At 38.9% G+C, this 16,268-nt stretch overlaps 1 protein-coding gene across 2 annotated transcripts in view; it reads right to left on the bottom strand.

Moving 5' to 3' along the window:
* The window catches only part of naaladl2 (N-acetylated alpha-linked acidic dipeptidase like 2), a 368,062-nt gene that overhangs the window by 134,722 nt on the left and 217,072 nt on the right, over positions 1 to 16,268 (bottom strand). For both annotated transcript variants that reach the window (XM_089124954.1, XM_089124955.1), the window contains exon 6: positions 365 to 502. In XM_089124954.1, the coding sequence (XP_088981080.1) occupies positions 365 to 502 (138 nt within the window). The remainder of the gene's footprint in view (positions 1 to 364; positions 503 to 16,268) is intronic.

The following is a 16,268-nucleotide window of genomic DNA, read 5'->3' as shown; positions in this document are numbered from 1 at the left end:
CAATGAGGTACTCGAGGCAAGTGCTGTATCGCGAATAAGTAACGGCTGAAGGGGTTACTTATGCTTCGTGTTGTGCCTAACAACGCCCTCAGCCGTTACTTATTCACGATACAGCACAGCCTCTCGTACCTTACTGCTTACTTATTATATACTGTATACTCTCTGTTTCATCTTGAAATGGATCAACAATAAAAAATAAAAAAAAATGGAAAAATGGATCAACAATAACTACTCACTGTAACAATTAGCCCTGGTCTATAATGTACCAACATTTAAAAACACTGCTGTAAGTCTATATAGTATAGTATAGTATAGTATAGTATAGCGCAGTATAGTGTAAGTGCAGCAGGCATCGAGGTCTTACCTGCGGCTGAGGGCATGCTCATAGCGACACAGGGTCTTCCCTGACCCATGGCGGGGGCAGAGAGCAGCATTTTCGCTAAGGAGGCAGAGATGGGCTGAACCAGCAACGATGTCAGGTTGTAGTGATTGTCTCTCTCAGCTGTGAATGAGGGAACAGAAACGGAAAGAAAACCATTTATTTCTTGTTTTAGCAATTCTTTAGAACATCTCAAAACAAAAAAGACTACTAACATCATTCCATCCCCAGAATTTCACCCTCAGCATGCCATTTTCATTGATCATGATTTTGTGAGCGTTTAGAGCACGTCATGGGGCTCTTTACTGCAACACATGAGTAAACCAATTACCCAATCAGAGAGCTTTCCTATTGTTTAACACCTCCACTGAGTCTTCTGGCACATCTTCATCTAGGCGGACAGATGAACGACATTAGTCTGTTACGTGTTGCATAAATACAGTTGCAGTGGGGCCAGATAGAGATGCGTCTAGTAATGTGGGCTGAGTGAAAAGGGGCGGGTGAGGAGGTACGTAATGTGCTGTAAATCAGACAGAAAAAGAAAGAAGAGCGCTGAGAGGTAGCTGCACAGCAAGGCAGGGACGTATCAAAGCCCTTCCCCGGCACTGATTGCAGCTCACGGGCAGCAAACTAATAGGCCTGGAGATTTTAAGTTTGAAGAAACGGTTTCGAGCAAGCCAATGGGGATTTATATGGACGAAATGCTCCATTGATTCAGCCTCATTAAAATGGAGAAACGGTGAGCCTAATCCTGCTTTAGGAGCAAATTTATTTAGGAGCTTCAATTTTCTGCACCGGTGGGATGGGGTACAGTCATCCACGAATAACAATCAGTAGACCTTTCTGTTACACAACACTATTACCTTCCACAGATAAACGTATTCACAAGCCACAATTATTTTACAGCAGTTTTGTTGGAATGAACACAGAGGAAGGTCCCCTTGAAATAAGCTTTTTTTTTTTTTTTTTTTTGGTCATAGGGGATACAGGAAGTGATTATTGAGCTTCAAGCAGGGCTTTTGAACTTACCTGTTAAATGCAATTATCTGCTTAAAGGTCACAGGGGTCAAGGTTCTCTAGAGAGATTAGATTATCTGAACTCAATATACATCCATCCATTCATCCATTCCATTCATCCATCCATCCATCCATCAAAATGCAATTCAAATTCATAAATTAATTTAGAGATTAAAAGACATCCTCAAATAAAATCGAAAGGTCAACAATCATGGTGGTGTCCAGTGCAGAACTGAAGTTGTAGTGCTGCATATCCAGACACACCTGAATCTGATAATGGCTGCAGAGTGAACTGAATAAACCGAGAGACAAATTGACTTCTCCGTCTAATACTTTCGGGACATGACTAGAGCACTCACTTTTTTTTTTTTTTTTTACCAGCCTAAAAGTACTTTCATTCGTCTAGATAAATAAAACACAAACAAGGTTGTGGTCGATAGCTCTCGTCCTTTCCTGTTAGTTCTATCTGTAGTACAGCTAAAAATGAGCAAAACCCCCAAAAACCCATTAGGACGTGCTCCAGCTGGAGATATTGCAGCGCTGGAAATAAAGGAGTGCTGACCTTGATGAACTCCAGGAGAGAGTATGCACTCGCTGTTTCAGCCTGAAGAGAACTACGGTACAGAGGAGAGACGACTGATATAGTGGAGTCCATACTACAGGGGTACATGAGAGGAGCATTTAATACCTCACATGTCAACTAACATGCTAGTCTCAGGGTAAGAATGATTCATGGTGCCAGTGAGTGTGAAATACATTCACGCTCTTCTCTCCATCTCCAGAGGACAGATCTTTGCAGCATGCAGAAGTTACGAGGGGACCGTGTCTTTTAATCCTCCTGTGCTTTGCTTCGTAGACAGAGTCTGGAATGGCATAATTGAAAAGTGTTTTCTTTCTCGTGGAGGGCGCTTGTCTGAAGTATAAAATCATTGTTTACCCGTAAGCCAAGCACATAACGCAATCAGCTCTCTTCTCCTTAAACATAACTTAACTTAAACATCACCTCCATTCAAAATGTTTAACAAACACCCTTCTTGTTCGGGCTTCAGTTTGCAAATGCCGGGAAAATTCTCCACAACAGAGCGAATTGCATTCTGTATCTCCATATCCGGGGTCGTTTTCGACTTCCCTAACTTAAAATACAATCTTTAACTCGCCGCTTAGCGTCTACGTCACGGCTCTCAGCCCGCCCTGGGTTCGTTGATTGGCCGGCTGTTTTCAGGCCGGAGGAAAACTGAGAAATAGGTCGCTCTCTCAGACTGAGTAGAGCACATAGAGAGTAAAAGAAATGGACAGAGCGACCCCATTGATTTTAATGGAGAACATTGAAGCCTGTTAAAAGCTGATCGCCAGGCGTACTGTGCAAGCTCAAACTGAGCCTGTAACGTGAGCAACCTGTATGTGTTCTATTAGCTGTACTGAGTAAAATCTGAATAATTCCCTTTCAAATCTCACAGAGACGGAGAGAGTGAGTATTAGCTGTCCATGATTCTCTATGGGCTTATCCCTCGACTTTATCGGACTTTATGCAGCCATGTCCCCCCGATTGCTGGCGAGCTTCTCCTCCTGTCTATAAGGTAATTTCTGTACTGTGAGACGGAGAGTCGATTCGTTATGACGCAATCGTTAGCCTATTTTCTTACAAAAACTGCTTCTACAGGGCCATAATGTAAGATACAAGGTAATGGAGCCTTTTATACATTGTTGTGTTTTTTTAGAAATAAATAATGGACAAATGGAGTCTTTGGAAGCCTCAGATGTAGAGTTATTCACTGTCAAAGTGATGCCAAAATGAATGGAATGCTAACAGCAGGTGAGGTTCTTCTACAATGGCAGCTCCTGCGAGGCTTCAACTTCTGGCTGATGGATTACCCCCTTGGTACAGAAACAAACTGAAATTGAGCGGAAGTATGACGTCTGACGTAGTCAGGCTAGGTGTTACCTATTTGTTTGTTTATCTGTGGAATGAACCTAATGCTGATATAGAATTACAGATGCAATATTAATGGACATTATTATCAGATCTCAAGAAAGCCATTCAATGCCATAGCTCAACTTTTGTTACATATACTGTATGTATTCACTAAATCTTTACTTCATTATTTAATGTATTTTTTAAATAAATGTCTATTATATATATATATATATATATATATATATATATATATATATATATATAAACATTTCAACAACAACTTGGAGTAGAAAAAATAACACTAAAAAGTTACATGTATAACAATATATATTAATGTAATACTGTGCTACACCTGCACAGCTAACATCTGTTTACAACCCCCTAATTGCAGTGTCTTCATTAATTGTCATGTATGAAGCTTATAGTTTAATTTCTCCTACAAATCAGCAAATAACATGACTGTGGCACATGCACAAACTTTAAAATGACACACTCTCTCTCTCTCAAAAAAAAAAAAAAAAAAAAAAAAATATATATATATATATATATATATATATATATATATATATATATATATATATATATACTGTATATATAACACACACACACACACACACACACACATATATATATATATATATATATATATATATATATATATTCCCCAATGAAATAAAACTTTAAAATATGCAAGCACAGTGACACACAGAGACTTTCCAACATCTTGTATTTCACCATATTTTTTAAGGTTCAAGCGATGTTATTTCATCACTGTAATCAGCACAAACAAAGCTCCCTTAATCCACACAGAATTACTCACCCGATCTTCCTGTGAACTTTGTGCAGTAAACAGATTCATATCACAAATCAATTAGATACGGCATGCTCAATGCTATGGATGCCTCCCTGCTGATGCAACGGGCTGCATATGTGTAATTTCAGTACATTTCATTACAATTTGGTAAGCAAGATTCATTTAGACAAAAATTAACTAACGTCATTCTAATTATAGTGGAAGTCAAGGTAGCACCAACAGGATACACAGTCACACTTGTACTATACAGTGCAAATATCACCACTTCCAAAAAAAAAGGTGCTGAAAATTATCCAAAATAACTGTGAGAACATACATTTTTTTGGAGCAAACAAGCCTCCCAGGAAGAGTTATTTGCTGAAGTGCGATTACCCACAGGGCTTAGACTCATTCCCTCCACGGATATGCTCATGAGATATATATTACACGCCTGCGGTGGGGCCATATGTGCAGTGTTCAGAGTACACACACTTCAGTAGCTCACATGCAAACTTATTCATTCAGTCTCGATGTGTTACAGATCAAATATCTGAAAATGACTGTAGTCAAGAAAACCCCATGTCAATAAAAAAACAGGGAATAATTCTTCATTTTGAAGTGTAAGAGCTTCTTGCACACACTCATTTGTAGTAGAAATTGTTCAGCCCCCATTAAAAAAATAAGGCTTATTGACAACAGACTGTCAGCTGTTTGCAATGAACACAAACAAACAAAAGTAATTGAAATAGCTTAACACAACAAATGTTTCAAGTAATTTCCCAAAATGCAACTGAAAATGCAACTTTCAATTGACTCAACCCCTAGAGTAGACTCCCCCACAACAGCACAAATCTGCAAAATAGGTGTTGTCTCAATCACCTTGCAACTAATCAAGGGCTTCATTAGTTGCATCAGATGTGCTTGAGCTAGAACACATGACATACCTGGAATGGCTAGGTTTGTTGAGTGTACCACCATGTTTGACCACGTGTTAGAAATACGGCTAAGTCAAAAGAATGGCCCAAAAAGTTAAGAGAAGACATCATCGCCCTTCACAAACAGAGAACAGGATACAGAAAGATAGAGCAGTCACTAAATGTTCCTAGAGACACCATTGGAAGCATAGTTTGCAAGTTGAATGTTAAAGAAACATTGGTTACACTACCTGGACGGGACAGAAAAGAGAAGCTATCAATGGTGGCAACCAGTTAATAGCGGGTTCTGAGAAGGCGGGTTCAGAAAAACCATCGAGTGACTGCAAAAGACCTGCAACAAGACTTGGTGGCAACAGGCAGAGGTTTCAGCTTGCCGTTTCCATGCCAGAACTCCAGGACGTACACAACTACTGACCCAAAAGCACAAGAAAAGTGCTCAAAATCATATAAATAAGCCACAGCAGTTTTGGGTTTCTGTTTTGTGGAGCGATGCAACAAAAACTGGAACGTTTTGGCCCTGTGGATCAGCGGTATGTCTGGAGGAAGAAGAATGAAGCATATGCTAAAAATAACACATTACAGTTTTAAGCATGGTGGGCAGTGTTGGGAAAGTTCACTTTCTACATCAACTAGTTCAAAGTTTAGTGCAACTGAACTAGTTCAGTTCATAGTTCATACTTCAAAAAATTAACTACTTCATAGTTATTTTTTTTTCCAAATGTTGCAAGCTTTTAAAAAAAAAAAAAAAATGTATATTATTATTTACACAGCCCATATACAACCACAGACAACAATTATTTTATCAACGGGGAGTTTGCACAGAAATCTACGTTTTTTCCTATCCTCACCGACCTTGTCATAAAACCCGTTTAAATGATCATTTGACGCCTCCTCGCTTGCCGCTTTGTCGACGGCGGCCGCGGTGCAACACTGGTGTCTTGTGTTGCCAGACTGGGTGTTTTTTTTTTTTGTTTACGTGTGTTTTTTCGCCTGGAAGGCTCTATAGAAATCTGGCAGCCTATTAAACGAAGTTAAACTGAGAGAGTGTCCATTCACAGACAATGCGTTCACAGTATCGTTCTATCAGGCAGTAATACAGTACGTTCAGTTCACGTTCGCCCAAAATATGAACGCGTTCAGGCACAACACTAGCCGCGTTTTCCACTGCCGGGCCAGTGCCGAGCCGTGCTAGTGCGTGCCACGGCCAGTCGCGTTTCCACTGTCACTTCCGGGGCTTGATCGGGGCTTACTCGGGGCCGACGGCCCGAAATCTTGGACCAGAGCGGGCCAGCTAGTGCTAGAGAGGCGTGCTCAAGGTGAAAGGCGGAGTTTATCTGTGTTATGGAACGTTGTGATCTGAAGCAATATCGCGATATCAACCTGTACCTGTACTGGTCGGTCTTGGATACCACAGCTCTTCTGAGCATTTGGGCAGAACAACGTCAATTTGTACGACGTCACGGTGTGTGAAGAAACCAGGATGTTACAAAATACATCAATGCTGAACTTTCTAAGCTAAGCATTCAGCGAGCAATGCTTCAAGTTCAGGAAAAAACAAAAAAGTTGCGGGCGCAGTAGTGTACAAGGCGATTAAAATGCACAATGGACAAAGCAGAGTTCAGAGAAGGATTTTTCCATGGTTCGACTTGATGTTGTCCCTCTGTTAGTGGCGACTCGCGAGACAATCGGGACACTATTGCAGCCACGGCCAGTGAGTTAATATACATGTTATCTTCCTAACTTCAAAAAAAATAAAATAATAATTTATAAAACCCGCTGAAATGGGCTGGGTTGTATGACGTTTGATCCAGAAAGGGATCAAAGGGGCGGGGTTTAGGGCAGCGTTGTGGGGATACTGGCCCGGCAGTGGAAACGCAAGCCCGGTGCTTGAAGCCCGAGGCCACTGGCTCTGAGCATACCTCAAATTCCACCAAGGCTTGGTTGCAGAAGTAGTCATGGCAGATTCTACAGAGCCCATCACAGTCACCTGACTTGAACCCCACAAAAAAAAAAAAAAAAAAAAAAAATGTCTAAACTAGAGGCAATGGCTCATGAGGAATGGGCTAAGATTCCAAATGCTGCCAGAGGCTGATGCCTGGTAATACAACTCGTTTGCAGCAGGTCATGTGTTCTACTAAAGTACTAAAAAGATGTTTGCCATGAAGTTGTTGAATAATTCTGAGACTGCAGAAGTCATTTAAAAGTTGCATTTTCAGTTTAATTTTGGGAAACCACATGAAACGTTTGTTGTGTTAAGGTAAGCTATGCCAATTACTTGAGTTTGATTTGATCATTGTAAACAGCTGAAATTCTGTAAATTGTGCCAATAAACCTGATTTGAAATTGGGGTTTAATCATTTTGAATACAACTGTATATCTGTGTTGAAAATATCGGTAACGCTTCCTTTTACAGTACAGTACTTACAGGGTACTTACAGTGTACTTACCTAGAAAGTACTGGCTAATAAAAGGTATGTACATGGAACAGGGGTAGGTTTAGGGGTAGGCTCAGGGTTAGTACTAGTTATTACCCAGTAATTGTAGTTACTAAACTAAGTACATTACACAATAAGTACAAACAAGTACATGCACAGTATTTACATGGGTAACTGGACTGTAAAAGGTGTTTATACAGTACTTAAGTGTACGTACTGTACACACATATTCTAGAATATAGTGTCCTCAAAATTCAATTGTGTGCTTTAAAATAAATTGTATACTATTCAGTTAATATGTAAGATACAGTACGCACTAAAGTAAGCAGTCCTACAGGTTTTTTTTTTTTTTTATCAACAATACAAACAGACTTTGTTTGTTCTGTGAGTCATTTGAAGCAAATGAAAGTGATCTCGCCTTAAAAAAATGTCTCCACTTCAAAATATGACTTGGAGTCGTACATTTACATGCAAATAGATTTTCAAAAAAGCGGGTCATTCATTTCCATAAGAACAATGGCAGCAGTTTTCATGCAGAGAACTTACTCATCTCTCTTGAGTTTAAGTGATTATACAGTCTTGCTTACATCCCTTCAAGTTTTTTATTTATTTATTTATTTTTAAATATGAGGTCACACAACCATGAATGTGCAATTTACCGTTCTGAACAGCTTTTTGCAGTGGCTACAGCAGTTTAACACTCGACAAAAGACCATGGCTAAATTATGTTGTAAAATACTTTATTGGAAATTGAATAACAAATTAATTATGCTTTAATTTAGTGGAAATCTTCTCATCAATTAACATCCTTCCTCTCTTTCATATTTTCTTGAGTATATTTTCTTTTATACAAGATGAAAAGGTATTTGATGATAATGGAGGGGGCTTTAGCTACTTGCAGCATAATATTGATAATGTTTGAATATATTATTAAAAAAATGCATTCAGTAATTGCAACACTCTTCATGTTAGTTAAACATGATGTTAATAATGTGGTCAGATAGAAAAGGCTAAAGTAAATGAGATACAGTATTGGCCAAAGGTTTGGGGGCAAAATTTCTTTAAAATAAATTAATTTTCTTCAACAAGGATGCATTCAATTGACAGTAAAGACATGTAAAATGTATTCATAAACCAGTTTGATCTTTGAAGGATCATTTGAGACTGAAGACTGGAGTAATGGCTGCAGAAAATTCAGCTTTGAAATCACGGGAAAAATTGCAGTTTAAAAGATATAAAACAGTTATTTGAAATTGTAATAAATAATTGTAATATTGATTAACAAAATGCAGCAATGGTAATCATGAGATACTTTTTTTCAAAAACAGATTTTTTTAACAGTAGGGTATGACAGATGTTTCATATTTTACTCTTAATAATAATAAACAATTGAAATCCACCTGATTTAAAAAAAAAAAAAAAAAAAAAACTTCTGATCTGCACAGACACAGTGCAACCCAAGCTAGCATCAAGATGTGCGGACAAATCCACAAATAAGTGGACTCCACTCACCGTTTACTCAAGCCAATCAGATACGACTACATTGCACTGACCAATCATACCACATTCTCACTACAACCAATAACGTTTTGCTTTACACTCGGGGCAGGAACACAGAACTCAAGACAGTCATTGACATTCAGTTCAACAGCTGATAAAGAACTTTGGAAGCAGCAAATACCACAATGTTCTCGACCGAAAGAAACCTGTTATGAGGTGACATTGTTCCAATCTCCTTGGACCTGCTGGTCAAGTTCCCAAAGGAAATGGCTGATCTGACAGAGTACATTATGGAATAATGCTGTTTCAAAATAACCTCAAAACCTTCTGTGGCTGGCTGGAACCAAGTTTTATTTGTTAGATGAATGTGTGCACTTTCAGATCATCCTTAGTTCTTTCCACTGTCACAAAATCACACTGACCAAACCAATATATCGCCTGCTATACATTGGAGAATATTCAGTGAATGCGTACCTCCATTGCTCTGCGTCAGATGAGAAATTCACAGACAGCATGACAATTAATCAAGAAATCCACAGTAACCCACTGCAGACATGTGGGCCAAAAAAAAAAAAAAAAAAAAAAAATGGTAGTAGTCCTGGTCTTCACTGTGGTATCCAAGTGTTTAAAATGGCATAATTTCTTAATTGACCTTTATTATGTTTTTATGATTAGTTGCTGGAGTATCAGCAGACCTGGGGGACAGCAAATCCTTGTTTAATGATGATTAGGTTTTAATGACAGCTTAATAGCTTCTCTCTTTGTGTTCTCACCTGCAGGAGCCTTACACAACACAGAGATCATTGCATGCCCTCAAAATCACACATTTCCACATATTCTCGAGCAACGGGGAAAAAGTAAAATAAAATAAAAAAGTTGAACAGCACAATGAACAGCAATTTTTGAAATCACTTTCTCTGTAGGGTATGGTTCGAAGCTGCTTAGCTAATGTCACGGGTGGTTGATGGCAGACATGAGGAAGACCTGTACGATTCAATTCAAAAGGTTTATTCTCTAAAGATCCAACAGGAAGGCAAACGGATAGCAACACACACTGAACATAGACAATACAGGACACTGGACTGAAACATAACATACTGTATATACAGGTTTTAATGATGGTGACTAGTCACATCACAGCTGAAAGTGATTAGTGTCCGTCACAATCAAATGAGTGACGTAGGCAGGTTATGACAAAACCAACACATTCTCATCCTTTGGCGTCATTTAGACCAGGGCCGGCTCTAGGTTATTTGGTGCCCAAGGCGAGAGTGCCCTCAAATCCCCCCCGGAAAAAAAAAAAAAAAAGTTTACACTTATGGTCTTCGGGGTCAATATGACCCCACATTGAAATGAATGGGAAATTGAAAAAAAAAAAAAAAAAAAAAACTATTAAAATATTTCCTTCATGTGTCAAAAAAAAAAAAAAATAATAAAAAATTCCACAAGAAAACACAGAAATGAAGGCCTAGTACTAGAGCATAAATGCAATGTATCATAAAAAAATAATATTTAATATGCAAGCTAATGTAGTTGAGGAATCGTGTGGTATTGATACAAAAGTACTTTATATCTCCAAAAACACAGCATTAATGGATAGATGAGAAATAAACAAAAAAAAATATATAATATTTGCATGATTAAACATTTATATTCTTTGTACAATTACTCAATCAATTGTTGGGGTCGTATAGACCCCGAAGCCCAGAAGTGTAAACAGGAAACGAAGACCATTTGAAGGTGAATATAACGCAGACGAACTAGCGCTGATCAAAGCCGACAGTGTTGTTGCCTCTCGTCCGCTCTCGTCGGAGTAAAAATCTGCACTTGAACCATGACTTGAACTCACCGAGAGAACTACAGGCGATTATCAGCTATTAATGTGCTTTCTGCGCCTGCGTGCAATGAGCCAACTGTCTGTTTCTGCAGATATATTAGTCTATATTCGTCAATCAAAAAGGAAAACTGACGCTGTCGGCCAGCTGCAGATACACATAACGTAAACAAAGCAGCATGCTAACCGAATATACGCGGGCAGCCCCTTGTCAACATGTCGAATCGGGCGAAACAAAACCGACGAGGACTATTTTGAGCCAAAGGCACGGAACCATGCGTATCACAACGAGGAAACTAAAGCGCTAAAACCAGCTGTCAGATGTTTTCGCGCCACTCCCGGTTGCTGAGCAACGCGCGCGAGTTTGACAGCTGCCTGTCGGAGTCACTCAGTCATTTTTTTTAGGATTGTATAGGCTAATCTTGTAAAATAAATGGACAAATACAAGAAGTATGTGGACAATGCACAGTAAAAGTGTACAGCGTGTGCGCAGCTTTCATAACACGATTTATTTAATTTTATTTAACACGATACATTTAATTAACTTTTTTTTTCAATTCTGCAATTTGCGCCCCAACCAGCAGATGGCGCCCCAGGCGGTTGCCTGTGTCGCCTGTCGGCAAAGCCGGCCCTGATATAGACCTTATGCAGCAGAGAAACGTGGGCGCCGTCATGTTTAGAATATTGTCTTTGAACTTCCGTTTTTGCGGTCGCTCTTTATATTTCTATGGCATCGCTGTCGAGGAGTAATTAGCTGGTGAAGAGTAGAGTTAACAAAAGTTATCATGAGCATTGTAATGTTTATCATAAGCATTGTAAAGCAGATGTCTAAACAAATGTCGACCGGGAATTTTTTTTACGAGCAGTTCATTCATATCTATGCAAGATCGCTGTGAAAATACAGGCCGGAAGTCAAAAGACAACGAGCACAGCGCTGAAAAGGGGCGGGGCTACATAAGGTCTATAGGTGACGCCATATGACATTTCGTCGAAATACTCAACCCCATCTCACGACCAAGTCATACGAATTCGACGAATGATTAAAAAGTGGCTAATTCGTAACAATTCATAATTAATACGAATTAATACGATTTTGCTAAATCGTACATATTTTACGAATTGGCCCATTCGTATGAATTCGTACGAATGACCTACCCCTTACCCCGCCCCTAAACCTAACCATCACGTGGGTTTAGACAAATCGTACGAATTAGTACGAGTGAGGTCGTTCGAATTGGTACGAATTAGCCACTTTTTAATCATGCGTCGAATTCGTACGAATTGGTCGTGAGATAGTGTTGAAATACTACGCACATAGCACCGTTTAGCATCAATATAACGTGCACTGTTATGAGTAGGTTTAGGTCTGGGGTAGGGTCTGCGTCTCATATGGACGTTAAAGGATGCCAGTCACCTGTATGATGCCTTGGGTTCTGCATGTTATATTGACGCTAAAGGACCATGTGCGTAGTATTTTGACAAAAAGTCATATGGCATCACCTATATGACGCCAAAGAATGAGAACGGGCTCGACAAAACATAACGAGTCCAAATTAACGAGAATATGATTTCCGGTAGGCACAACCTATTTTAAAATGTTATTTTAAAATTTTTTTGTGATGGTAAAGCTGATGCCAGCTTCATAATTCCAGTCTTCAGTGTCACATGATCTTTCAAAAATCATTCAAATATGCTGCTTCAATGCTCGATAAACATTTATCAATATGATTGCTCTCACTTTTGATCAGTTTAATGCATCCTTGCTGAATAAAAGTCATCTTACTGACATTAAAAGGGGATACTGTTGTCACATAATGTCTTGCCTGTCAAATGCTTGTACGTTTATGGATATACATTCTATAAGAGGACACGTTAACCTAAAATTCACCTTCATTGACAGAATTTTTTGAAATGACAAGAATTTTTTTAAAGTGACCTTTCGTGTCACATTAAAGAGCACCAGAATGGTATTTGTTTGAGTGTTGTGATAAAACGGACAGAATTTGAAAGCGGAGTCTTTGTTTCATATCAAAAGTAACAAAGCTCAAAGCTTATTGCCATTTATTGGACAAACATTCATGATGAGACCGGAAAAGTCACGCACGGTCTTTCTCTTCATAATAAATGCATAATCTACCCTAATTGTCCTAAATAAAACTTGAATTCAAATAACAGGAAATAATAGATTATGATGGAAATTTTAAAACCCTGTTTGTAAAAATGACAGACACTGCAGAAGTCTAACCTGACCTTTGAATCTAACATCTATGTTGGTGAATACAGTTTCTCTTGAGGTGCAAAAAAAGCACTTACATAATGAACTGAAAGTGAGTTTTTAGACCACAGGGTATCAGACAAGAAGTCTCCAGTCGGCTGCACATCTCACACCAATGTTGTTAAAACACACTCTCTCTCCCTCTCTTTCACACAAACACACATTTCTGCTCAGAGTGAGCACACTGCCTTCTTCATTACTCCCCATTTTGTGTGGTAGAGGCTTCCGGCTAAAGCCATAATCGCCGCACACACTCAGCATGCTAAGAGAGGAATGGATTCGGGATTCAGAGCCAGGGGGCTTGCAGAGAGGCGAAACTGTAAATTCTTGTCTGGTAAAATTATTCCCTATTTGCAGAGGCTAAACTGTGGCCATGTCTCTCAGGATATATGGAAAGGGCCAGGCCCTGCAGGGAAGGTTCATGAGTGAGAGGCGGCGTGACAGCAGCAGTGCTGGACAAAAGTAAATAACATTAGGACGAGGTAATTCTATAAATACTGGGCTGACTTTTCCAGTTCACTAAAAGCAGAGCAACATTGTGATCAAGAGAAATCACATGGTCTTTCTGACTGATAAATAACACTAAAGCAGCGTTCCCCAAACTTTCATCAACCAGAGGCAATTTTAATTATAATAACCAAATTAAATTACCAACCGATTCAACCAATAAAAAACAAACAAATAATTCAATAAATTATATATATTTTATTTATTGTTCAATTATTGATCAATTACTGATTAATACATTATTATTTGGACTTTGGCCTGAATTCGTACCAAAATCCAAGGAGTAATAGTGCATGCGCAGTATGTTTTCTATTACATTTTACCTATTACTGTTAAACTGTTCAGCTATTTGATGTGTTTGTAACTGAGAAGAACAAAAGATAAAAAAATAATTGCTGGTGCTTGAATGGCTGCAGAAATTCCCATTACAATGTCACAAACACTTGTGTTTAGTTACACTTAAAACGGTGAATAATACTAAAACACTGAAATGTTGACCAAGTAGAGGATGTCCAAAAGGTAAATTAATATTAATCTTTATTTTAAAGGTCCAAGAAACCCTAATGCTGCATGTTTGAAATTAATAGTAATTTAGTCATTTCAATTATTATTTACAGCCCATTCTCACCCCCAAGGCGTCACTTAACTGACGCCTTGGGAAGCATTTGGACATGCTTCAATATCTGACGCTTTAGGCGCCCTTTAGCGTCAGTTAGATGACGCCCTAGGATCGCGTGTACCCTACCCCCACCCCAGACCTAAACCTGACGCTTTCCTTTAGCATCAGTTAGATGACGCCGTAGGATCGCCTAAAACGTCAAATATTGAAGCATGGTCAAAGGTGACGCCTTGGGGTGAGAATGCGTTGTTATTTAGTCTTTTATTATTATTATTTTTTTTTTTTGTTTCTCTCATCTCTTTCACAAAAACGTAATAAATCCAAACTGATGGAGAAAAGGAGAACTCCGGCGCAAAATGAACCTTTGGTCTAAAAAAAATAATTTGAGACTTAGGTTAAATGAAAATTAAAGTGTATTTATGAACTAGTAAACGGGGTCTCTCAGAGTGCAAACAGCCTATGAGAGTTAAGTTTCCGTCATTACTAATATTTTCTTGTGTACCCCTACAGAAAACCTACAGCAAACCTGCAGCACAAGAGGATCTGGATTCATTTAAAGCCTTGGTTATGTGAACTGTGTCCATGTTTTCTGTGCCAAATACAGCTATTTATATATCATTACATTCATTTCTCGGTGCAACCTACAGTCATCTGACCGAAGCCAGGGTGTTCAGCAGCAGGCGTCTGAGCAGCAGGACAAACAAAGCATCCCTCGCAGATGAGATAAGACAGTCCTAGCCGGCCCAGGCAGGGGGCAGCCCCGACCTTCTGAAAGAGATGGCAGAAAGCTTATGGCCTGTAGTGCTGCTTCCCACCCATCCTCAATGAAAAACCCAACTAAACCTCCAAAATGGCATTCATAAATGCTCAAATGCTGTGAGTGACAGTCCTTTATTTCAGTAGAAACCTTAAAAAAAAACATCCCCATGATATGTTGAATTACCCCACGTTCACCGCTTTCAGACCTCGAGGAAAAGAAATATATAATTAAAAAAGACTACTCAAAAATGCATTACATTGGTGATGACGGCAAGACGTGCCGTTCAACATGAGACTGACATATTAATCACGCCAAATGGACAGAAGTGCCGCTATTGAGAAAATGTAGACGGCAGAGTAATTTTCTCAACTTAAGGCCCTTGTGCACTTTGGAAACAGCGCTATCATGCTCGCACAAAGAGCTGAAGAAGTAGTAGCAACATTTCCATAATGTTATTGACCAAGTGCCACATTTCTGTCTGGAGTGCGATGCTCCTCTGTTTTATTTGCATGTCTATTAGCTGGAATACCAATCAAATGATAGTGATGGCAGAAAAAGGCAATTTTCAGCCTGAGTGCATTCCAAATGCTCATTGGTTTTAGGGGTAGAAAGGAAAGAGAACACATGAAGATCAAATCCAAGATGCGGGAAAGGGCGTCACTGCAGTAAAGCATTCCTTTAATGAACGGTGCCTTAAAAAGCGCCTCGAGCCGAAGCAATCAAGCTACTCATCAAGTAAAGGAACCACCGCTTGAAGTATAATTACTATACAAAAAAAAGTTCTTCAAATATAATCATACGTTTCAGAACTTTATTCTTATTCTGTTGTGATGCTCTGTGTTTTTCGGCACGGATGTAAAAAAAAAAAAGTCCCTTATAAGACCATGACTGGATGCAAATGCTCAAATGTGGAATAAGTTAAGTAAAAGTCTGAGCAACTGTAATATGAAGTTGCAAGCTGTAACATTTGTGAATAAAAATTTAAATATGCTAAAATTAATCTGCTGTATTTTCGTGTCACGAACCCATTTCTGACATTTTTACAAACGCACAAAGCTTTTGTGCTTTTGCAGGTTTGCAAACTAAACCACTGGTGAAAGCATTAAACATTAACATATCTTTAACCTAGAGCTTAAGGACAGAATAAAAATAATCACTTGTAAATGGAGAGCTTAGATATGTCTTGGTAAGAAATATTTAGGGTACTGTTCAAAAGTTTGGGTCTGTGCTATTTTTAGGGATGCACCGATATGAATATTTTGACATAACATAACCTCGGTTCTCTCTAGAATAGGGAAT

Source organism: Pimephales promelas, chromosome 21 (genome assembly GCF_988280905.1).
Source record: "Pimephales promelas chromosome 21, fPimPro1.hap1.1, whole genome shotgun sequence".
Lineage (NCBI taxonomy): Eukaryota > Metazoa > Chordata > Actinopteri > Cypriniformes > Leuciscidae > Pimephales > Pimephales promelas.
The sequence above is the reverse complement of the archived record's forward strand: the minus strand, read 5'-3'. Positions and strand labels throughout refer to the sequence as shown.